Consider the following 23,203-nt stretch of genomic DNA (forward strand, 5'->3'; position numbering starts at 1 on the left):
ACAAATATCAAAGCTGCCAAATAATTCGCTCACTGGTTAAATAGTGTAAATATGAATTATTCTGGTTGAAGTTACAGTTTAATAGAGAAAATTACACTTATAAAAACTTAAATTTGTGTTTTATTAACTATTCATGCGTTTCAGCTTCCTGTTATATAAAGCATTTTGAGAACTATAAGTCTATAAGAGTCAAAACACTCTTATAGTCAGATGCCCTTCCTGTAACATACTCTATTTCTATTACATGATTTTATTAGTGTTGTATCTTTATTTTTACAGGAAAAGCCCAATAAGCAGACTCTCTTTTTCCTGAGCGCCCTGTTAATTCAGCAAATGAGATTTAATTCACAATTTTCCCTGTGATTGTGGAAAAGATGGACTGTTGTGTGCAGAGTTGTGTTTTAGTTTAGTTTTTTCACTCAAACACGTCTGATAATCCAACAAAGGATACATTGATCTGTGGATTTACTAAAATACAAACACAATAAAACTGTATAGAGCAGCTTAATTGCACAAATGACATAAGTACTGCAGAAACTGTCCTATTAAAATGTGGTGAATGTGATGATTTCATTGTTCATTTCTAAGATCACACACTTAAACGGATCTATTACATAACACTGACTTTGTAGAACTCACCAGAGGAGATACTGGACCCAAAGGCTTCCGTGCTTTGTGTTTATATTCCTTTCTTCACAGCTCCAGCTCCTTTCATGTGTCCGATTCCCCGTCTCACTGGAGTCTCTGGGAGTCGCGAGGGGAGAGGAGAGAGCGGGACACGGCTTCCTGTATCTTTGCAAATTAGTAGAAAGATTGGCCTGGGGCGCTTACATCCACAGAGCACACTGCAGAAAGAGAATACTAGAGTTAAAATGAATATAAAACATGTTAATTAAGAAGTTTGAACTAGTTTTGGTATTTTTACATATTTGACCTAAAACTTTTGATTTGTTTTAAGATATTTCTGATCTGGAATGACATATGTGTAAACTGGGTATGAGATAAACTGTGCAGAACACTTATCCATTACTTAAAACTCAGATATTTTAAGTATAATAATAGTAGAACCTTCACTGCTGTACACATCATCAAATTGCGTCTAAACTAGAACTAAACCTGGACTGGACAAGGACAAAACCAAAACACGATTTATATTAGGATTAACATGGGCTCAAATCATTCTAATGACTTGAATCTAGGCGTACTGCTGCAGAAAATATCACAGTAAACTATAATGTTGAAAGTAGTTTGAAAGAAGTAAGCAGATAGTCCCAGTAAACCATTGCAGTATCGTTAAAAGGATGAGCAGCAATAAATAAATGAATAAACAGACTGAAGACACTACTGTAAAGAAAAAGTAACCAATGAACCCTAAAAACATCGTTCCAGCTCTCATTTATTAGTAATTATCGTGACAGCTCTACTCACATGTAGTATTTTCTTGTGTAGTACAGGATGCACGTGTGAAGATGGGGTAGAGCGAGGTGCTCTTGCATCTGTAATTCAGTTTCATTTCACACAACCACAGGAAATCTTTGATGAGTGACTAACACAGATTTTATGTATTATATTCAGTATTGGTAAGGTCTACTGATACGTATTCACAGATTTTTAGTAACTGTATTCTGGACATTCAGAGTACAGTTACTTTCCTCAAATCAGTGGATTGCAGTATTTGATCGCACACAATTCAAACTGTACATAACTAGTGAGAAAAATACAAAAAACAGTGCTCTTGTGGTGAGTAAATGTGAGATTTTTCCCTCTTTAATCGGTGATCTGAAATGCATAACAAACAGAGAAACAAACATACAGTTGTTTTTAATCCTATATTGTTCCCATTTAAATGTGACTCTATGTAAAAGTATTCTAAGTATTCAGAATACAGTACTCTAACTGGACCATGTAACAGAACACTTTACATTTACTATTCTATAACTAAATACATTTGTTCCATCCTTGATTACATGCATGATGTGCTAATAGCATAACTGTGAAATTTGCCTTTAGATGTGTAATTGGTGTATATCCCCAAGTATGATGAAAGTTGAATATCTAATTATCAAATCAGAACTTATGCTGCAAAGCTACTATTGGGTTTTTGAGTTTTACTGTTTGTGATTACAATTTGACAACTATTTTCAAGGTTATGATGCACCCTATAATTTTCAATTAACATGGACCATTATATTGAATTGACTGTTTTATAGCTGCTGACTCGTGTTCAATTATTAAAGCATGGGCAACACAACAGAACTCCACTTCTAATTACCACTAGAGTAATATTAGAATTTACATCTGGCTACTTTTCTTGTAAATAAAAGCAAAACAGAAATTGGTTTAGTTTCCTGAGCTTGCAGTACCACGTCCGTCCACTAGATGTCAGTGAACGGTTGGAGCCACTGTACTTCATGATTTTAAACCATGTTAGCTTTGTGAATAACACTTATACCCACCTTGCTGAAGCTCATATTATTTCTAGCTGTATTTGTAGATGTGGATTTGTAGCTTAAGTGTCTAAAAACACAGTGAAAGTGCTTAGATCAGCCCATAGGCTCCGGTCCTACAGACGCGCGTTTCCCGTTGGCTGAGGCGCAGGGTTCAGTCTGTTCTGTTTCTGGGTCACATTATCAGGACGAGCATCAAAACAACACGGTGTCTGTAGCTGTTCAACTGCCATTTCAATCGCATTATCAGCGCCTGTTATTCGACTAAAACAGCTGTATTTCTGGTCTGATTACTGCGGGATGTGCTGATGCGTCCGTGTCGTAGTTTAGCCGTAGTTTAGCCGAGGACATTTAGCTTGTTTTGTGTGTTGCGCGTTACATAATGTGGCATCGGTATGTCTTTTAACGCAAACCTTTAGCCTGAGAGGACCCCGACGAGGTTTTATAACTGTACATTTTGCTTATACTCGAATTTAAAGAGCCATGGCATTCAAAAGGGTGTATTTTAGCATAGGCTATGCTACTTTTGGCACGCTAGTCGGACTCTCGGCTTTCCTAACCTGGAACCTTGCTTATAAACAGCACTGGACAGCAGCGATGGGAGGCCTCTCAGGTAACTTCAACTTGTTATTTGTAATATACTTCACTTTTTATGATTTGTATAGACATTTTTCTTATGGTATTTCATGGTAATATCTGTTTTATAAGTAGTTACAGCTATGCGTAATGGTCTTTATATTTAAATTATGCACAATTACGCACGGCCAATAAACAACACACTAAGAGTAAACTACATCATTCTGTATTCTTATTTCTAATACTAATTAACCTCATATCAGCCACGTAATTACACACACAATAGATTAGTAATAACTATACAGATGACTCCACTGTTTGAAAGCTTATGAGTCACGCCTAAGCACATGACCAGACTTACTGCTACATCCTCTTAAAGTTTTTTTTTGCACTGTTTGCTTTAGACAATTGTGTTTTAACAAATGCCAATTGATATTGTGTTCAAATGTGTGTAAGTAATGTCATTTGTATCTGAATTGTGTATGTTCTTGTGTCATTTCAGGCGTGTTGGCGTTGTGGGTGCTGGTCACTCATATCATGTATTTACAAGACTACTGGCGCACCTGGCTCAAAGGCCTCCGGTTCTTCATTGGTGTTGGGGTGCTCTTCTCTGTTTTGGCTGTTTCTGGATTTGTCACCTTCCTGAGTCTTGCCATCACACAGAAGCAATGTAAGCTTCTTGAATGTCACACAAAGTGCAAAATTATTGGGATGTAACAGCAACAGAATCTTATAGGGATTATCACCTTATTAAAGATGCACAATGGAACTTTTCTGATTGAGGGTCTGTCTACATTCAGCTTGTTTCCCTGGAGATATTCCACAGTATGGCATTATTCAGTTTGTTTTTATGTTGCACTTTATCACTGCAGTAAGTTCCTAGTTTGTGAACTGTGTTCACAGATGATGGCAATAAAAGTCTTCTGATTCTGATAAAAGGTCTATCTCCATGGAGGCAAGCAGATAGTGTCAACAGGAGAAGTTACAGATCAGATCTGTGATAAAGCGACTCTGCTCACAGTAACAATGCATGTTTTTTGAGTAATAAAAACACATGTAGAAACATAAGTTTAATATCATACTGTCGTCTTTTGCTATAGCTCAGACCTGGACAACTGAAGGATTGCACAGACAATAATAAAACACATGTAAATAAATAAATGTAAGGTTGATAAGTTGAATGTCATACCATGGAACTTTACAGGCAAGCAATAACATCTCCATGGTAGTCAACACCCCCACCAGAAAAGTTAAATAGTGCACCTTTAAAATCACGGCAAAAGGTCTCAACCAATATTATCATTGCCACTGCCACTGTGTTCTTCCTTGGACAAGATAAGTCAACCACATACCAAACATCCAAATAGAATCTATAATTCAATCAGAAATGTGATGTTACATGGTATATATTATGTTTGACAATATGTTCTGATTTGAACATTCATTTGATCTGTTCTCTGCCTGTTTTCCAGCGCTGACTGACCCGAGGAGCCTGTACCTGTCTGCAGTGTGGAGCTTTCTCACTCTGAAATGGGCCTTCCTCCTGTCTCTGTATTCACACAGATATCGCCAGGAGTTTGCAGATATCAGCATCCTCAGTGATTTCTAGTCTGGACGCACTTTACGCTACAGTCAGTGGACTTACTATGAAGGTTATCAATTTATTATTCAACTTTAGTTTGATAATAAATGAGACAGCCGGTTATACCTAAAGGAGGAGTCACCTGGATTGTAGTACCGCATTGAATTGCACTGAACAAGCTTTGTTTCTGTTCTAACCTGCTCTCCTACCATGTTACATCCTACCTGTTACATGTTTGTGGTGGCTGCCTCTGAGAAGACTTGGTCAATGATTTGCGTATTTGGATTTTTAAAGAGGCAGAATGTGTTTTTACTAGTTAAAAATATGAATTATTGTGTACATTTGAGATAAGACAAATTAGTCTGTAAAATGCACAAAAATGAACAGAAATCACTACAAAAATATTCCTGATCATGCTACATTTGGAAATCACATGTGTTGCCATTTTAATTGAAAGACTGCTATGGAATTCTTTTGGTAATTTGCTGCTTGGTTTTATATCGTGCAACCTCACAGTGGAAGTTTTATTCTTGCTTTGTTACCATTTTATAGTCCTGAAATGTAACCACTGATATTTGAAAACTGAAAGTTGGGGTTTTAATGTTGTAAATAGAATTCCTAAGTCCTTGCCCTTGCTTTTCATGTCCTCCAGGGGGAGACAAACTACACAGAATAATCTTAACATTCCTCTAAAACAGACAGAAATGAATTTGATGAGAAAAAATGCACTTTAGTGTTAATATTGATGCCATGCTTTTGCACAGATGTATGTTATCATTCTATATTACATATCTTACTGTCATTTTTACATATCTATTTGGTATACCGTGGATGTGTACAAAACATTTGTATTATTTTGAGTATTGTTTTAGCCATGAATTAATGTATGTATTTTTGTTTCTCATATAAAGCCTATTGTTTTGCCTATGAGGGATTGAATGACTTGTGTCAAATAGAAACTCCACCTATTAAACATACATCCAATGTTCCACTATAATAACCGCATTCTTAGTTATTTTGTGCCAAAAATTGTGTTTAAGAGAAATTCCACATAAACATAACACCTCAGGATCCCTTACAAATCTATAATCTAAGAAGAAAAAATATTTGGTGAAAATACTATGAACTAATTAGTCATATGCATCAGTATTTATGATGACAAACAGAAGGTACGATACAATCCAGTCACATAAACATCTTCATAATGTCACAGAAAACTTATGTCACTTGTTCATATTTGTACTTGTAACCCTAAATTTAAAGGTGCACTGTGTTCCCCTTCTGGGGGAGGGTCCACCTCCTGGTTATCTCCATGGACTTATTGTGTCACCTGGAACGTTCCACAGTGTGGTATTAAACTTATCTTTCTACATGGAGACTAGCAGGTGAGGCTAAGGCTAAGTCACAGGTCAGATCTGTGGAGAGGTGACCCTACCTTCAGTAAGAATGCATGAGATAAGAGTCTGCCATACTGTGGAACATCCCTAAGAAGAAGATGGGACGGTCTACCAGAAATGTCACACTGTGCATCTTTGTGGAAGAGTAGTGTCTTGTCATAATATTACAATATACAAGTAATACTGATAAGTTGTGTGTGAAAACTACCCTGTCATTTCCCCCTAAATGCACTTATAACAGTATTTCAGTGTTGCTAATCTTATAAACAGTCTACAACCAGCTTCTTGAGCTCCGCCTTCACCGTGGACAGCGTCAGAAGTGGACAAATAATGAACAGGTCAAACATGAGGGCACTGAACATATCAGAACACAAGGTTTGGACTCCATTTAACATCAAGGTACTGCTTTGTTTTCATTTGTACATTTTAATGGTGCATTTTTTCAGATTTTCACTGGCTGCGTTTACATCCACATTCAAAATCAGATTATGATCTGATTTTTTGAGTTGTAAGATTTGAGAAAGAAACACTGAATTTGAACACTTTTAGCGTCATTTAGAGGATTTTCAAGCCATGCACCAGGAGCAGCATCGTTATGTGATCGACAGAGCTGTGTACAGCCTCACAGAGTTTGACCGAGAATTTGACAAGAAGAGTCGACAGTTTCCCATTGAAGAGAAAGTAAAGAAATTCTTCAGGTAAAACACATGGTAACACTTTATAATAACTACACCTTAATAAAGCATCAACTAAGACTTAATTAATAATGAACAGATTTTTCTTTATTAAGAATTATCCAGGCTTATAACTACTTTACTGTAACTAATAAAAACTCTAACAACTTCACAACACCAACATTAGCTGCTTTAAGATAGAAAGCAGAGTTCTGTACACATTTAAAGCCACAGTATGTAATTTTTTTGTTGTCAGATGCTCCGTGGACAGACTCTGTGGCCTCCTCTTCCGCCTCTTTCCCATTCTAAGCTGGCTCCCCCGGTACAAAGTGAGAGAGAACCTGCTGTGCGATGTCATCAGTGGGGTCAGTGCTGGGACTATACAAGTGCCTCAAGGTCAGCCATGTTTTTATTATGCACTTTAAAGAGGACACATTACGCAAAATCTACTTTTATAAGCTTTTAATTCTGTATTCTTGCATTCAAGGCTTGAGTGCTCAGAAAAGATCAGTTTTCACACATCCCCTACCCCCGCCCACAGCTCTTTATTTACTTAATTCAGACGTCAGGACATGTAACATGTAGCGTTCACAAATGTCATGTATTTTTTTTAAACAAATCTGCTGCTTGTCATAAGTGGCAGCATGAAAAGACAGCTCTTATTATTTATTAATTTATTTTATTTATGAAAAAAAAGGGGGCTGGGGTCTTACAATGAGCTAATGTTTTATTATTGAGCAGGTAAAATGAATGAATGAGTGAGTATAGTTATGAAATTAAAACCAGATATTCAGTTTCAGGGTTGAGTCTCCATTCTCTTTTATTTATTTTTTCTTTTTCCTTTCTTCCCTTTTTTCCTTCCTTTCCCTTCTTCCTCTTTCCTCTTATTTCCTCTTTTCCTTTCTTTCGTTTCTATTATTAAGCTCAATATCACTGACATATGTTATATTTTATTGCCAAATACTTGAGAAAAAAGAATAATATGTCTTGTTTCACTTGATGTCTGTCTTAAAAACATGAAAAACTTAACTATTTCAACAGTTTGTACTTCCTCACTTACTGTACGCACTCTGAGCATCGTAATTATTCACGGCGATGAGTGCTTTTCAAAACCCTTGGACTTTTACCATGACAGTGAGCTAACAACAACTATCATACCTCCTGAGGTCTGGACAATAAAATGCTTTTTAATTAGACAGACAGCACACAGTGGACCTATTTTGACCTCAAGAGCTGCTTACACAATATATATCTGTACTGGGGCAAGACAAATACATACAAATACATAATAAATACATCAGGTACAGGCCCTTTAGCGACAAAGATCTCATGTTTAGTGATGAAAAGAGTGTTGTGTGTCTCCAGGGATGGCATTTGCTCTGCTGGCCAATCTCCCGCCTGTCAACGGCCTGTACTCGTCCTTCTTCCCCCTCATCCCGTACTTCTTCATGGGCACGGCTCACCAGTTGGTCCCAGGTAAATCAGTGGCTGTTTACTTCCACACCACATATCTGATTATTATCTGATTTTTGGAGTAACACGTGCAGTTACGTCAGATGTGAGTAATTTGATTTCCTTCGTGTTCAAATCTGTGAAAGTGTGACAAGGAAAATTATGCAAAAAACGCATAATGCAAATGTTGTCTGGCATCCAGAATACACACTTCTTTAATACTTTATGAAGATATAAGTCTGGTCACTGGACAATCTCCCTGTTTTCAAATGGCTGTGGGGACCAGACTGATACCAATCTATAGAAAAAATACACAGATTTGCCAGGCATAAATGAATGGTGAAAACAAAACAAAAATGAAAGAGAATAGTTTACAAATGCCTAAGTTTGCATCCACAGCAAACATCTGCTCAGTATCAGATTACTGAAATGACTCATAAAAATCTGACGTGAGCCATCTGATTTTTTTCTGATTGTCCACAACCTGTGCAGGTTTGACAAAGGAAATTATACAAACAAGAGCAAACTAGTGGTTCACTGGAAAATCCAGAATGTTATCTCAGTCTGGTCACCACAGCCTCCATCATGTTTCAGTAACACAAGTGAAACAAAGCAGCTCATGTTTTCACCTATTATTAAAAAAAAAAAAAAATCACAATTCTTGAGTTTAGTGCTTCACACATTGATTCTGCAGAATATAAAATGTTAAAGTTTGCTTTATTTTAATCTTATTTTATTATAGCACTATCTTATTATCATAATCATTATTATTTTATTTTATTATTATTACTTTTCTTTCTCTTTTATTAAATTTTATCAGTATATATACCTCTTTCTATTTGTCACAATTTTATTTATTTATTTATTTATTTATTTTTCTTTAATTTATTGTTATAATTTTCTTAAAATTTTCTCCTTTCATAAAACAGCATGTCAAACTTTAATTGCAAAAGTAAGACACAACTACCTGGAAAGCCATCAGATGGTGTGTTTTGGACAGGGTGATGGAGCCCATTCCATAAACTCACACAGCTTTTTTGGGTTCCATGTTTTTCACAGAACCAGAATTTATATACTGGCATACATATGTAAACAGAAATACGTGCACAATATACACTTCTGTATGTGTCTGCCAAAATCCATAGATTGACTGTCCAGTGCCACTAGGTGATTATTTTCGATGACCAGATTTCCTTTGAGCGTGTAAACTCACCAAAATCAGATCTAATGGGTTGTCTGATTAGTCTAGTTATCTGATTTTTACTGACCACATAAAATGCGCCCAGTGTGATTTATCTTCAGTAGTTTAGTCTGATGACATTGATAAGTGGCTGTTGCTGTCGTGTGCAGATCGGCCCCTCTCTTCTCTAACTGCAGTGTGGTGCCCAAACTACACACTATGCATTATCCTCTGTGCTCTTTCAGGGACCTTTGCTGTACTCAGTATTATGGTGGGAATCGTGTGTTCTGATCTGGCTCCCGAGTCGGACTTCACTTACTTCAATGAGACTCTAAACCGCACAGAGGTGGACAAAGACCTCATGAACGAAGTCCGACTGGGCGTATCTGGAACACTGGCATGCCTTACTGCTGTTATACAGGTGAGAGCAGTAGTAACAAAACACTCGGGATGGGGCAAGATTTTGTGCCACAAGATTTTGTCAGATAAACTTCCCACAGGACTGTGCACACATGGGGAAAATGATCTTATGAGATGTTTTTTTTTTTTTTCTGTGTTTACATTTGTGTTAACTAAAAATGATTAATACTTACTGTGAATTACTGTATTTTTCGGAGTATAAGTTGCACTTTCTTCATAGTTTGGCTGCGGGTGCGACTTATACTCAGATGCGACTTATATTCAGATGCGACTTATACTCCGGTGCGACTTATACTCTGGTGCGACTTATACTCAGGTGCGACTTATACTCAGGTGCGACTTATACTCCAATGCGACTTATACTCCAATGCGACTTATACTCAGGTGCGACTTATACTCAGGTGCGACTTATACTCCAATGCGACTTATACTCAGGTGCGACTTATACTCTGGTGCGACTTATACTCCGGTGCGACTTATACTCAGATGCGACTTATACTCAGATGCGACTTATACTCTGGTGCGACTTATACTCTGGTGCGACTTATACTCCGGTGCGACTTATACTCAGGTGCAACTTCTACTCTTATGTGACTAATACTTAGATGCGGCTTATAGTCAGATGTGATTTTCACATATGTTTTTTTCTTCATTATTATGCATTTTTGGCTGGTGCGACTTATACTCCAGTGCGACTTATACTCTGGAAAACACGGTAAAACTCATGAGAAGCTGTAATTCCAAAAAGCAATCCTTTAATAACTGCAGAAATTAAAATAACCCAATTAACAATTATCTCTGGACCTTAGACAAACAACCCAGCACATGACACACAATCTACATTTAAACACACAGTAAATGCAGAAATCGTGTTTGAAAGTATTACAGAAAATAGGGAGTACATACCGGCTTTGCTTTAGTGTTTGTTTGTCATCCCATTGCAAAGGTTTTACGTGATTTAAAACTTTGCCATGTGATGTCATGAGGTATTTTAGAAACTGTGAAAATGTGTGCTAATGTGTCACATACCATACACGTGACACATGACATAATACACGTGTTAACTGCTCTTACATTTGTCTAGATTGGCCTCGGCTTCCTGCAGTTTGGTTTTGTAGCGATTTACCTGTCTGAGTCCTTTGTGAGAGGTTTTATGACAGCAGCTGGACTACAGATCCTCATATCTGTGCTCAAGTATGTCTTTGGGATAAAGGTTCCCCCTTACAGCGGTCCTCTGGCTGTAGTCTATGTAAGTGTTTGAGTATCACCAAAGGGTTTCTGTTTTCTAGTTCTGATGCCATCTCTTTGTAACTAGACTCTTTGGGATATTATTTGTGGCCTTCATAAAACCAACATCGCCTCTCTCATCTTCGCTCTGGTCAGCGCTGTGGTTCTGATCGTGGTGAAAGAGCTGAGCGCTCGCTACAGACACAAACTCCCATTTCCCATTCCTATTGAGATCATCGTTGTGAGTAGTTACTAAAAACTATTGCTACTGCTACTGCTACAGCTACTACTACTGCTACAGCTACTACTACTACTACTACTTCTACTACTACTGCTACTACTGCTACTACTACTACTACTACAACTATGACTACTACCACTACAGCTACTACTGCTACTGCTACAGCTACTACTAATACTACTGCTACTATGACTAATACCTCCACTATTACTACTACTACTACTACAATTATTGCTACTACTACTGCTACTACTACAACTACTACAGCTACTACTACTGCTACTACTACTACTACTACTACTACTACAACTACTACAACTACTACTACTGCTACTACTACTACTACTACAATTATTGCTACTGCTACTACTACTACTACAATTATTGCTGCTACTACTACTACTACTACTACTACTACTACTACTATAACTACTACCACTACTGATACTACTAGCTACTGCTACAGCTACTACTACTACAACTGGTACTACTGCTACTTCTACAACAACTACTACTGCTACTGCTTCTACTACAGTTATTGCTACTGCTACTACTACTACTACAATTATTGCTGCTACTACTACTACTACTACTACTACTACTGCTGCTGCTGCTGCTAGTACTGCTACTACTACTACTACTACTATAACTACTACCACTACTGATACTACTAGCTACTGCTACAGCTACTACTACTACAACTGGTACTACTGCTACTTCTACAACAACTACTACTGCTACTGCTACTATGGCTACTACTACTACTACTACTACTACTACTACTACTACTACTACTACTACAGCTACTACTATTGCTACTGCTACAACAACTACTACTACTATTACTACTATACTTCTACTACCTGCTTAAAGGTACACTATATATCTTTTCTCCAGGAGGGTCTACTACCTGCTGCTTGTCTCCATGGTAATGTCATTGCTTTGACTAAAATGTTACAGAGTATGGCATTAAAAATTACATTACATTTATTACAGGTGTTTTAATTGCTCAGTGTTTCCTAAACAAACATTCATTCTTACAGTGAGCAGGGTCTAGTCTCCACAGCTCTGACTTGTAACTTGGCCTGGTGACATTACCTGTTTGTTTCAATGAAAATAGATAAATTAGAGGTTTAATGCCAAACTTAAGCAGTAACATCTCCATAGTGAAAAGCCAAAAAAGTTACGTAGTGCGTGTTTAAGTGTGTCCTTAGTTGTATTGTTATACTCTCTGTGCAGGTGATTGTGGCCACAGCTATTTCAGGTCCTCTGGATCTTCCAAAGGTCTATAATATGAGCGCAGTGGGGGAAATCGCTCTGGGGTAAAGTATGGCTGATATTACACTGCTGCCTCTCATTCAAGTGTTATTGTCTTGTCCTTGAGCTTTGTGTTGTAGTTTTCCAGCTCCGGTCCTGCCCACAGTGAGCCAGTGGAGCGACATGTTAAGTACAGCGTTCTCTTTGGCCATAGTAGGATATGTCATAAACCTGGCCATGGGACGCACCCTGGCAGCTAAACATGGATATGATGTGGACCCTAATCAGGTAAACTATAGGCCTACATCTGAAACTGTATTCATCTTTAAAGTATCAACATATAGAAAAGAACTAAATTTATGTCTGTGTAGTCTCTCAAAAGACGAAATTTAATCTGTCAGCTGGATAAATCTTTGCAGGAGTGAAGATGTTTCGCTGCTTATCCAAGCCACTTCTTCAGTTCTGGTCAGATTCTTAGTGGACACTGCCTTATATTTATCTGGAGGGAGGAGTTAACTACACTGAAACTGTAAACAGCTATTGTCTCCAGTTTCAGCCTTGATGACCCTATTCAACCTGTAATGGTTGTTCTCATTGTTTTGTCCAGTTGACAGATTTAAACTTCGTCTTTTAACTACATTTTTCTTAAAATAATTACATAAATATTGTAGCGTTCTGATGTAAGGAAACATGGCAAATTTCTTCTGGTTGTTTATCTTCTGAGCACAAGGGCTACTGTAGGCCATAACGAGAGCAAAACAACAGCAGTCTCAAGTCTCAATCAAAACTAGTCTCCGAAAAGACCAGTAACTGACCAATAGAACCTTTACATCAACCAAGTGTCACAAACAAAAGCAGTTATATAACAACAACAACAACAACAACAACACGTTAACGGGAACAAGAACAAAAGACGTTAATGCTGAACTAAACCCAATATATTAAATCATTACAATACAATAGAGCTGGAGGACGTGTCTGGGGTGAGGGAAGTCTGGGATTCTCAGCTTAGACTACTGCCTCTACGAACTGACCCTGATTAGGAGGAAGAATATGGATGGATGGACCCCCTGCAAATTATGCTTAGACAGTCACTATTCATTATTTTTTATGGGTTTAAGTTTGCTGTTTATAGGAGCCATTTTGAGTACTTTTCACCCGACAAAAGCTATAATATTTTCAAATGGTTACTCGTCATGATAACAGCGTCAATTCATTTTAAAACCCATGAATAAATAAGTTACATTCTACATACATTTTTATTTTGTACAGGAAATGTTAGCTTTGGGCTGCAGTAATTTTCTCGGGGCCTTTTTCAAAATCCACGTGATCTGCTGTGCTCTGTCTGTGACTCTGGCAGTGGACAGCGCTGGGGGAACCTCACAGGTCAGGCTTTGCTACTGAATGAAGCAGGGGAGAGGGAGTGCGTTTATACGTGTTATATTTGCCTATCATTTCCTGGTGTTTTTGCAGTTTGCGAGTCTGTGTGTGATGCTGGTTGTGATGCTCACCATGCTTATACTAGGAGCCTTTCTCAAACCACTGCCCAAAGTAAGTACGTACACAGAATGTTTTAATTTAATCACGTTTTTAACATCCCGTTTTTTTCGTGCTTCAGTCGGTACTTGGAGCTTTGATCGCTGTGAACCTAAAGAACACCCTCCTCCAGCTCGCCGACCCGTATCACCTGTGGAAGAAGAGCAAGCTGGATTGTGTAAGTCAGAATATTACTCATGATACAATATACAGTACATAGACATTTTAAAGAGGCACAATGTAACTTTTTTCTCTGGTGGAGGCTTCCTCTGCATGGAAATGATCACTTGGAATGCTCCACAATATGGGATTAAACTTATTTATCTCTGTGGAGACGACCAAGTGACGCCACCAGGCCAAATTACAGGTCAGATCTATGGAAAGGCGCCCCTGCTCGCTGTAACAATACATGTTTTTCAAGGTATTTTTTAAGCACTAAAAACACCTGTAATTGAATAGAAGCAACATCAAAGTTCATACAGATAAAACATTTCAGGCAAAGCAATAACATCTCCTTGGAGACAAGAAGGCGGTGGGCTCTCTACCAGAAAATGTTTCACAATGGCCCTTTACATTTCTGGATTTCTTTTATTGTATTTCTTTCTCTTTCCAGTTTGTTTGGGTGGTGTCATTTCTGTCCGCGTTCTTTCTCAGTTTACCATATGGAGTTGCTGTTGGGGTGTCTGCTTCGATTCTTGTTGTGATTTTTAAAACACAATTGTAAGTAAAGTCATTTTTAACTTCTATAATAATAATAGTAATAATAATAATAATAATACAATAATAATATATATATTTTTCTAGTCGTAATGGTTCAGCAATCGCACAAATAGGTGAAACAGACATCTACAGAAACCCTAAAGACTATAGTAAGGTAAGAGGGTCTTTTTCTACATTTTAACTGCTAAAAAATATTGCAATTTTCAAATATTTTTTCACAGAGTATTTCAATAACTGGTATCAAAATCCTCAACTACTGCTCCCCTATTTATTTTGCAAATGCCGAGATCTTTCGGTTGAGGGTCATCAAAAAGGTAAGTGTGACCAGTGTAATTTCAGCTATGGACGTTTATGCAAACTGTGAATGTGCAGTTGACTCTTGTGTTTGTCTAGACCGGTTTTGATCCTGGCAAACTGCTCCTGACTCGACAGAAGTTCCTGGAGAAAGAAAGAAAAGAAAAGGTCCAAGAGGAGAAGAAAGAGAGTGCGAGGAGGAGGACGGTTACCTCTTTAGTGACTATGAAGACTCAGGTAGAAATGCAACACTGATACCAAAGTTTATTTCATGTTTTTATTTTTTCCTTCTTGCAGTTCTGCCAAGACACAGTTCCAATATTTACAACGTCGTACCTATAAAAACATCATCATAATACCTGCCTTAAATTAACCCTATTACCTAACCCTAACTTTAACTCATATAACAAGCTGTGCAATCTCTCGGTTGTTCAGGTAGCTACATATTCTGTATCCATAAGTTTCCTGACATAGGTGCAATTTTAAGGATATTTCTGTTTTGTTTTTAAATGCTTTGGGAACAATCTTTATTTTTCATCATCAGTTCATAGATAAAAGCAATCAGATAATCATTTCACACAGGCAAAGTTAAAACTGGGGATTACGTTATCCTGGATCCCCTCTACAATATAATTAACCAAAGTATTATATGTACCGTAAAGATCTTATATTATGTTGATCCAAGGAAAACACTTTGAAACCAGACTCGCATATGATGAAAACACAGTCTGTCAGGGGTCAAAATGTACACCTGATCTGTCAACCTGATTTTATTCTTAAATTCAGACCATATCTCAGCTCGAACTCCAAAACGACTTTGACATCACGGAGGCTACTACTCCCCCGGCTGACCCTCCGACCAGTTACATAAACTTCGGCTGCAGAGACGATGAGGAGCCTGTGCAGAGGGAGACGCGGGACCCCCCTGGCCCCTCTCTGCAGTCCCACCCGGTGCCCTTTCACACGCTGGTCCTGGACATGGCTGGAGTCTGCTTCATCGACCTCATGGGGATCAAAATGCTGACGAAGGTGCTATGAATTGTTTTTCTTTTTGTTTTAGCTGGTTCTACTGGCATTAAAGCTGCAGGAATATTTGTTAAATAAATAAATAAATAAAAACAAAAAAATAAATAAAAAATAAAAATAATTAAATAAATAATAATAATAATGATGATGATAATAATAATAGTAATAATAATAATAATAATGACGACGACGACGACGACGATGATGATGATAATAATAAACAAGTTAAAAAAATACAAAATAAATAATAATGATAATAAATAAATAAATACAAAATAAATAATAATAATAAATAAATAAGTAAAAAAAAATTAATAAATGAACGAATGAATAAATAAATAAGCCCATAAATACATAAATAAATACTTTTTTGCAGACACATTCTGAAATGTTAGGTTAGATTAGTTTATTGGACATTTGTAATTAAAAAAACACATTGGAAAAACATGTGAAAGAAGCTCAACGTGCACTACGAGACATTAATAACAACCGCATAAACAAACAAGAGAGAATCAATAGAGATGACATATTGGCGCTGTGAGATAAACAAGCTACAAAGAGTAAGTAGCTAAAATATTAAGGTGCTGCTTCAAAGTTCAAAGTGCACTGAAGCTTATAACAGTTTTTGGGAAAAGCTGTTAGCATTTCAAGTATGTGATTCTTGTATCAGTTTAGCAGTATTCTCTCAATTTCTCTCTCAAATATTCATGATTCTGGATTACAGGCTTAAAAGAATCACTTTTTTCCCCTCACAGATGAGTACAAGCTATAAAAAGTTGGGCATCCGGTTATATCTTGCCAACATTCAAGGTAATATGACAACTACGCTTTCACATTCACCTTTGAGATAACCGTTTAACCTTTATTTGACATCAGTGGCATTGTTTATCTCTATGACACGTTTCTTTGTCGGCTTTGATACAGAGCTTTATCAGTTTTTATCAGTGCATTTGTTGCCATTAGCTCAGGTGTATCAGGAACTCGAGGAAGGAGGGGCCTTTGAAGACGGAATCTCCCGCTGTGATATTTTCCTTTCTGTGCACGATGCTGTTCTTTTCGCACAGCAGACAGCAACTGAGAGAATCGAGGTACAGAATACAGCCCTGACTTCAATACATAGAGAAATTGTAGTTAGTGGAGTTTATTCCACTTTTGGGATGAGAGTATACTTCCTCCCTTCATGGTTCGAAAATCAGGAACCTCAGCTTTAAGTAAATACATGATGGTAGCTACCGCATTATCGGCTCATAAACAAGGTCGAGGAGATTGGCTCGTTCCATGAAGTACGGCTGATTGGGTAAATATTTGCTTATGTTGTTTTAGGAAGAAAAAGTGGCAGAAGACCTTGACTTTGAGTTTAATGACGGGACTGATTTGGAAAAGGTATGCATTTTTTCTTTAGCTCAGAAAATAAAACGCAGTTACATGACATATTTTTCTAGCAATTCATATTTTTTTCTTTGTTTTTCAGAAAATGTTTTAGGACTGACCAGCATTCTGACAGTTTCTCACCAAGTTTACTCATTATCTTTAAATTACTCTTTAGCAAATAATAAATTCTTGATTAAATGTTGATGTCTTAATTTCTTGAACATTTTATTTATTTAAATCCATGAACTCCAAAGTGATGAAAAATTAGAACCATTCCCATAGCAATTAACAAAAATAATAATAATAATAATAAAATTAAAAAAAATTTAATAGTCATAGTCCTCAAAATGTTTATCTGACCATCCAAAACCACACACTTTGAGAAAACTTTACAAAGATGTCTGAAGCCATATCCTGTCTGCACAATTCCAGAGAAAGTAATTGACAAGTGGATTAACCAATCAGAGAGACGCACGGTCTGTTCATGTCAAAACAAACATGGCGACTTAAAAAGGAAAAAGAAAATTGGGCTGGAGGACTGGGAAACAAGCAAAGCACCAAACTTATTTTTCTCAAGTAAAATAAATACTTAGTCATTATTATTTTCACGCTCTCAAGTTCGATTCCCGACTCTTCTTGATTCAAACCATAGACCTGTGTATAAATGGACATAGCTAACCTGCTAGCCATTCTAAATAGGAAGTGATCATGGTCGCGCTTCCAACTCGATCGACTCTGGCTCCAGTTTACTTTCTATTGAAAAACTGTTGCCCATCTCTCCGTAACTGCTGCTGTTTTGAACATTTTGAACTTAAAATGTTCGTATTAATCCTCACTACATGATCCTGCAACAGCTCCACTGGCTCCCCATCACGCACCGCATACACTACAAAATCATACTCCTCACATACAAAGCTCTCCACAACCTGGCCCCTCCATACCTGTCTGACCTCATTCACATCTCCACACCCACCCGCTCCCTCTGCTCCTCCTCTTCCCTGAACCTCACTGTCCCTCCTGCCCGTCTTGTCACTATGGGGAGCAGAGCCTTCAGCTGCTCTGCTCCCCAGCTCTGGAACTCCCTCCCCCATGACCTCCGCAACACACACTCACTCCCACACTTCAAATCTAAACTCAAAACTCATCTGTTTAGAAAGGCCTTCTCATCCTGACCACTCTGACCATAACTGCACTGTCTTTTAATCTATATTTGTTTTTAAATGTATTTTTAATCATTTTACATTGTTCTATTTGTATTGTATATGTATGTATGTATGTACGGCGACCTTGAGAGCCTTGAAAGGCGCCTAACAAATAAAATGTATTATTATTATTATTATTATTATTATTATTATTATTATTATTATTATTATTATTATTATTATTATTATTATTATTATTATTATTATTATTATCCTGGTGGTTTTATTTGGCTATTTTGTCCGTAAATCAACATATGAATATTATTAACAACCAATGAGGCGCCTTCTTTCCCAAATGTTTTGATTGACAGCGTTGCTAAGCGGCCTCTCCTTACTAAATCAACGGTGTGGGCATGAAGGGGCGTTACTTTCAACAGCCTCGCTCCGGATTGGCTCTTTGGTTGCTATGATACTCACAGTCAGAATTCTAAATATGGAACTCGGCTCCAAATTCATCCCTATAACTGTTCGCCTCGATGAGCTTCATTTGACTGGAGTTGAACACTATGGGTAACGTCACTTCTTTATACAGTCTATGGCTCAAATAGAATGTAAAAAAGACAAAGTAAGCACAAAACTCATTAATAGAGCTTTTGTACACAGACACTGCTAGACTATTCTTCCACAAGTAATCATACTGTGAGATAAAATTGATTTGTAAGAAAAGCAAGATATTCTGAACTGAAGTAAGCTTTAAATATCTTCATATTAATTTGATGGAGTGTATTTTCTTCTCCTATAGACAGCGTAGCACGAGAGACCATAACAAACAGCATAATGAGGTCAACAGTGGCTGTGCGCTCGTCCTACACAATAAACCTGCTGTAACCTGCTGACTGTGCACCACTGTACAAGTGTTACGGTAATTAAGGTGAAGCAGGCGTCTGACCACAGCTGCGAGGGCCCATAGCGAGTCTCAGCTAGCACTCCCGTGGAGGCAACAAACATAAACCAAGGTAAATAGCATTAGCACATTCGCTCAGCTTTGTCTCGCCATTTTCTTGACAAAAACAACAGAGAAGCGTGGCCAGATGAGCCAGGAGCATCATTAGAATAAAGCAAATTAGCCCAGCAGTTGGTCCTGGAGCAGGTGCTTAAAGGCCTGTGGTGAAGGGGCTATTAAGGGTTTCAAATGACTTCACTGTCGAGTCCTCAAGTGAGACTGCAAAATAGCTAGTAATTTACTCTTTGTATAGCAGTGTATTGGACAGCAACATTTGTTTTACTGCAGTAGAAATATTCAAATTTCTTTGCTTGATCAAACCACTCAATTTCATGTAAAATATATAGTAATAAACATAATAACTATGCCTTTTCCAAATGAACTAATCAGTATAGAACTGCTCCCAGCTGGTCAGAGATAGAGCCATGGCAAACCTATTTCTTTGTGATTTAGCAGATTTTTTAATGCCAGATGCCCTTCCAGTCCAGGAACCAGTCGCTTCACTGTGATTGTGTGGGCAATGGAGGTGAGGTATTGAGGTACCTGCTGACACAAGACAGTACGCCTTGAGTGAGATTTGACCCAGCTACCTTCTGATTGGATGGCGAATGCTTACCAACATATCATTACTGTAGTGTTGTGTGTCAAGTGTCAATCAGTTTCATCATGTGTGGTATTCCTTCTAGGTTCAAGGTGTCTTTATTCATATTTGCAGCAGCTATAATGTATGTTGTTAAAAAGCAGACTTTTGTTGTAATACAGTGTGATCCCAGGTCTAGTCACTAATAGAAATGATCAGGATGAACATCTGTGCATTTACATTTTGGATATTTCATGGCAAAGTACAATGTGAACAATAGGGAAAACTGGCTCTTGCCTCCAATCTCAAGTATGACATCATCTGAAAACAACCAATTCTCTTTAGTTTAAAATCAAGCTGAAGGACATGTCAGAATTCTATCGTGGAATTTGCTGTTTAATTCTCAGACTGCAGATTTGTTGACCCGGATACTACTCTGGGTCTATTCACATAAAAGAAAAACTGGCATAAAAATCGATGTCTTCTCTGTCATTATAAATATCAAAAAGTGATTCCCCCCCCCCCCCCCCCCGCAATAGCCTCAGAAAGTGGTGCAGTTTTTTTTACTCTAAAATTGTGACTGTCAGCTGAAAGGACGTTAAGCCATAAGATTTATATGGCAAATTTGTGAGTTTGTGGAGCCACGCAAATAATAATAAGGAATGTGGATTTCTATTTCCCATAGAATTATATAGGCCCCTGCCACCATCTGAGATTATAACATCATTAAACTAAAACGTGAACGCAACCTGCTAGACAAATTAAAAACCACAGTTCACAAAATGAGTTAAAAACACACTAAACCCCATTATGTTCATCTCTCACACCCAGAGGCTGCATGTCGCCTCCTTTTGGATTCTTGTAATGAAAATGCAATAATCATATCAAATAATCAATACCAGAAAACTCACTCCTGCCCTCTACTGACACATAGACGTCATTAAATTCAATCTAAAAACAATAGTACCAGATTTACTGCAGTGTTGTGTTGGGTCTGCAGTGTTTTGTTAGGTCTGCAGTGCCTGAATAGATTTATTAAGCTATTAAGGCATCATTCGGAGGTATCCTGGCAAATATCTGCTCCATAGACCTCCTGCTACCCTCTTTCTCATCTGTTCTCTCTCTCTCTCTCACTCATTCATCCCCCTTTCACTCCACTCTCTCTCACCCTCCCTAACCTCTCTCTCTCCCTCTCCCCCCTCTCTCTCTCACACACCCAACTGACTCCACGCTCTCTCTCACTCACCCTCACCTCTCTCTCTCCTTCTCTCTTCCCCCCTCTTTCTCACCATCCCTCGCCTCTCTCTCCCTCTCTCTTCCCCCTCTCTCTCACTCACCATCACCTCTTTCTCCCTCTCTCTTCCCCTCTCTCTGTCCCTCACTCTTCCCACTCTCTCTCTCTGTCACCATTCCTCACCTCTCTATCTCTCTTTCTCTCCTCCCCTCTCTCTCACACACACGCTATCCACTCCATCCCTTCTCTCACCCTCCCTCACCTCTCTCACATCCCTCTCACTCCACTCCTCTCCCACCCTCTCTCATCTCTCCCTCTCTCTTACTGTCTTTCTTTCTCTTCCTCTCTCACTCCAACTCTCTTCCTCTTTGTCTCTTTCCCTTTCTCTTGCTCCATCCCTTGTCCTTCCCTCTCTCTCTTTCCCTCTTTCTTTCCCTCCCCCTCTCTCTCACTCCACTCCTCTTTGTCTCTCCCTCTCTCCGTCCACCAGAACTGATTAGATTCCTGTGGCCATCAGCTTTAATTTGTAGCACTGGGCTCTCATCACTCACTGTCTAGCCAGCTCAGTGTTTTTCTTTGTTAGCTGCTTTGTTGTCGGACAACTTTCACAGCACACACAAGCAACACACACACAACCTTCTGAGCAATGGTAAGTTATTTAAAAAGATACATCATTAAATGAGAAATTATTTACATTATTTTTAATACAATTGCGCTAGTAAAGTAAAGTGATGTTTCAATTTGTGTCTGCATTACAACTGTTCATGGCCAACATATAAAACCTATGCCAAAATAAACTGACGTAAAATATAAGGGTATTTTGAGTAAGAATTCTTAGGTAAAGCAAATTTAAAAGAGCTGTACCTAATTGTTTTCTCATGTATTTAAGCTAAAAGTGTCTTGCCCCAGTACAGATATATGATATAAGCAACTCTTGGTCATGATAAATGGTAAATATCACATTTTTATACTGTGCTTTTCCACCTTCAATGCACTCAAAGCGCTTTACATCAAGGAACCACTCACCTATTCACACGCACATTCATACACCAGTGTACACAGACACTAGGGATGAGATGGGTTAAGTGTCTTGCCCAAGGACATAACGACAGTATTCATCAGTGGGAGCTGGAATCACACCACCAGCCTGTGGGTCAGTCAATCTGACGGCTCTACCAATGATGTTTATATCGAGGGCGGGATTTGACCCGCCAACCTTCGGATCAATGAACGCTCTGTCAACTGAGCTACTGTCGCCCTCTTGAGGTCAAAATATGTCCCCTGTAAGCAGTCTGTGTCTAATTAAAAAGCATTTTATTGTCTGATAATGAAGTGCACATTAGGATCCTTGTTATTGTTTGCTCTACCGTCACAGGACTCTTGAAATGCGTAAGGTTAAGTGTAGGATAACTTTAGACCATTGCAAACTATTCAAATTAATGACTTAAATGAATCAATCAAACTTTATTTCTATAGCACCTTCCAACAACAAAAGCTGCCCAAAGTGTTGTACAACATTAAAAACACAATTAAAAACAATAAACATCATACAAATCAACAGAGCACATTACACCATTAAAATAAAGAAAGTGTCATAGGCCACTAAGTGCTAAAAGTCATTCTAAATAAATAAGTTTTAAGTTTGGCTTTAAACAGAGGCAGGTCAGAAATGGAACACAACTCTATGGACTTATTTTTAGGTTTGTAAGATGTCTTCATGCATAGACTTTTTTTTAAATTCATATCTACAGTAAGTTCATTTATAGCTTGTTTTTACAAGTACTTGACAGTAATAAAATATTCTCTCTTCAGTTCTACCAGTTGTTTTTAAGAACATATGTAAG

General features: G+C 37.9%; 2 protein-coding genes across 3 annotated transcripts; both read left to right on the plus strand.

Moving 5' to 3' along the window:
• The first annotated feature begins 699 nt into the window (after positions 1-699).
• Positions 700-5,600, plus strand: slc48a1a (solute carrier family 48 member 1a). The gene is made up of 3 exons (XM_033969963.2): positions 700-3,060; positions 3,526-3,693; positions 4,496-5,600. The coding sequence occupies exons 1-3, from the start codon at positions 2,931-2,933 to the stop codon at positions 4,630-4,632; spliced, it is 435 nt and encodes a 144-aa protein (XP_033825854.1). The 5' UTR covers positions 700-2,930; the 3' UTR covers positions 4,633-5,600.
• A 773-nt stretch (positions 5,601-6,373) lies between these two features.
• Positions 6,374-17,673, plus strand: LOC117373846 (solute carrier family 26 member 9-like). 2 transcript variants are annotated; one of them, XM_033969961.2, is made up of 21 exons: positions 6,374-6,401; positions 6,552-6,700; positions 6,933-7,072; positions 8,042-8,152; positions 9,554-9,729; positions 10,813-10,977; positions 11,044-11,196; positions 12,436-12,518; positions 12,594-12,741; positions 13,726-13,839; positions 13,927-14,004; positions 14,072-14,167; positions 14,603-14,709; positions 14,794-14,863; positions 14,931-15,023; positions 15,103-15,240; positions 15,790-16,032; positions 16,785-16,839; positions 16,993-17,117; positions 17,353-17,412; positions 17,501-17,673. In XM_033969961.2, exons 2-21 carry the CDS (start codon positions 6,576-6,578, stop codon positions 17,510-17,512), a joined length of 2,292 nt encoding a protein of 763 aa, XP_033825852.1. In that variant the 5' UTR covers positions 6,374-6,401; positions 6,552-6,575; the 3' UTR covers positions 17,513-17,673. The 2 variants fall into 2 exon arrangements, with proteins under 2 accessions (XP_033825852.1, XP_033825853.1); XM_033969962.2 differs by lacking the exons at positions 17,353-17,412; positions 17,501-17,673 and having other exon boundaries at positions 6,386-6,700; positions 16,998-17,118.
• Positions 17,674-23,203: the final 5,530 nt, after the last annotated feature.

This window comes from Periophthalmus magnuspinnatus, chromosome 7 (genome assembly GCF_009829125.3).
Source record: "Periophthalmus magnuspinnatus isolate fPerMag1 chromosome 7, fPerMag1.2.pri, whole genome shotgun sequence".
NCBI classification, from domain to species: Eukaryota; Metazoa; Chordata; class Actinopteri; order Gobiiformes; family Gobiidae; genus Periophthalmus; species Periophthalmus magnuspinnatus.

What these genes read in the sequence shown, in the direction of transcription:
- slc48a1a (XM_033969963.2), top strand. Translation starts at nt 2,931, where the DNA reads ATGGCATTCAAAAGGGTGTATTTTAGCATAGGCTATGCTACTTTTGGC. An exon ending in AGCGATGGGAGGCCTCTCAG is followed by an intron (nt 3,061 to 3,525) that starts GTAACTTCAACT and finishes GTGTCATTTCAG; the next exon opens with GCGTGTTGGCGTTGTGGGTG. An exon ending in TGCCATCACACAGAAGCAAT is followed by an intron (nt 3,694 to 4,495) that starts GTAAGCTTCTTG and finishes CCTGTTTTCCAG; the next exon opens with CGCTGACTGACCCGAGGAGC.
- LOC117373846 (XM_033969961.2), top strand. Translation starts at nt 6,576, where the DNA reads ATGCACCAGGAGCAGCATCGTTATGTGATCGACAGAGCTGTGTACAGC. An exon ending in GCCTTACTGCTGTTATACAG is followed by an intron (nt 9,730 to 10,812) that starts GTGAGAGCAGTA and finishes ACATTTGTCTAG; the next exon opens with ATTGGCCTCGGCTTCCTGCA. An exon ending in GTGATTTTTAAAACACAATT is followed by an intron (nt 14,710 to 14,793) that starts GTAAGTAAAGTC and finishes ATATTTTTCTAG; the next exon opens with TCGTAATGGTTCAGCAATCG.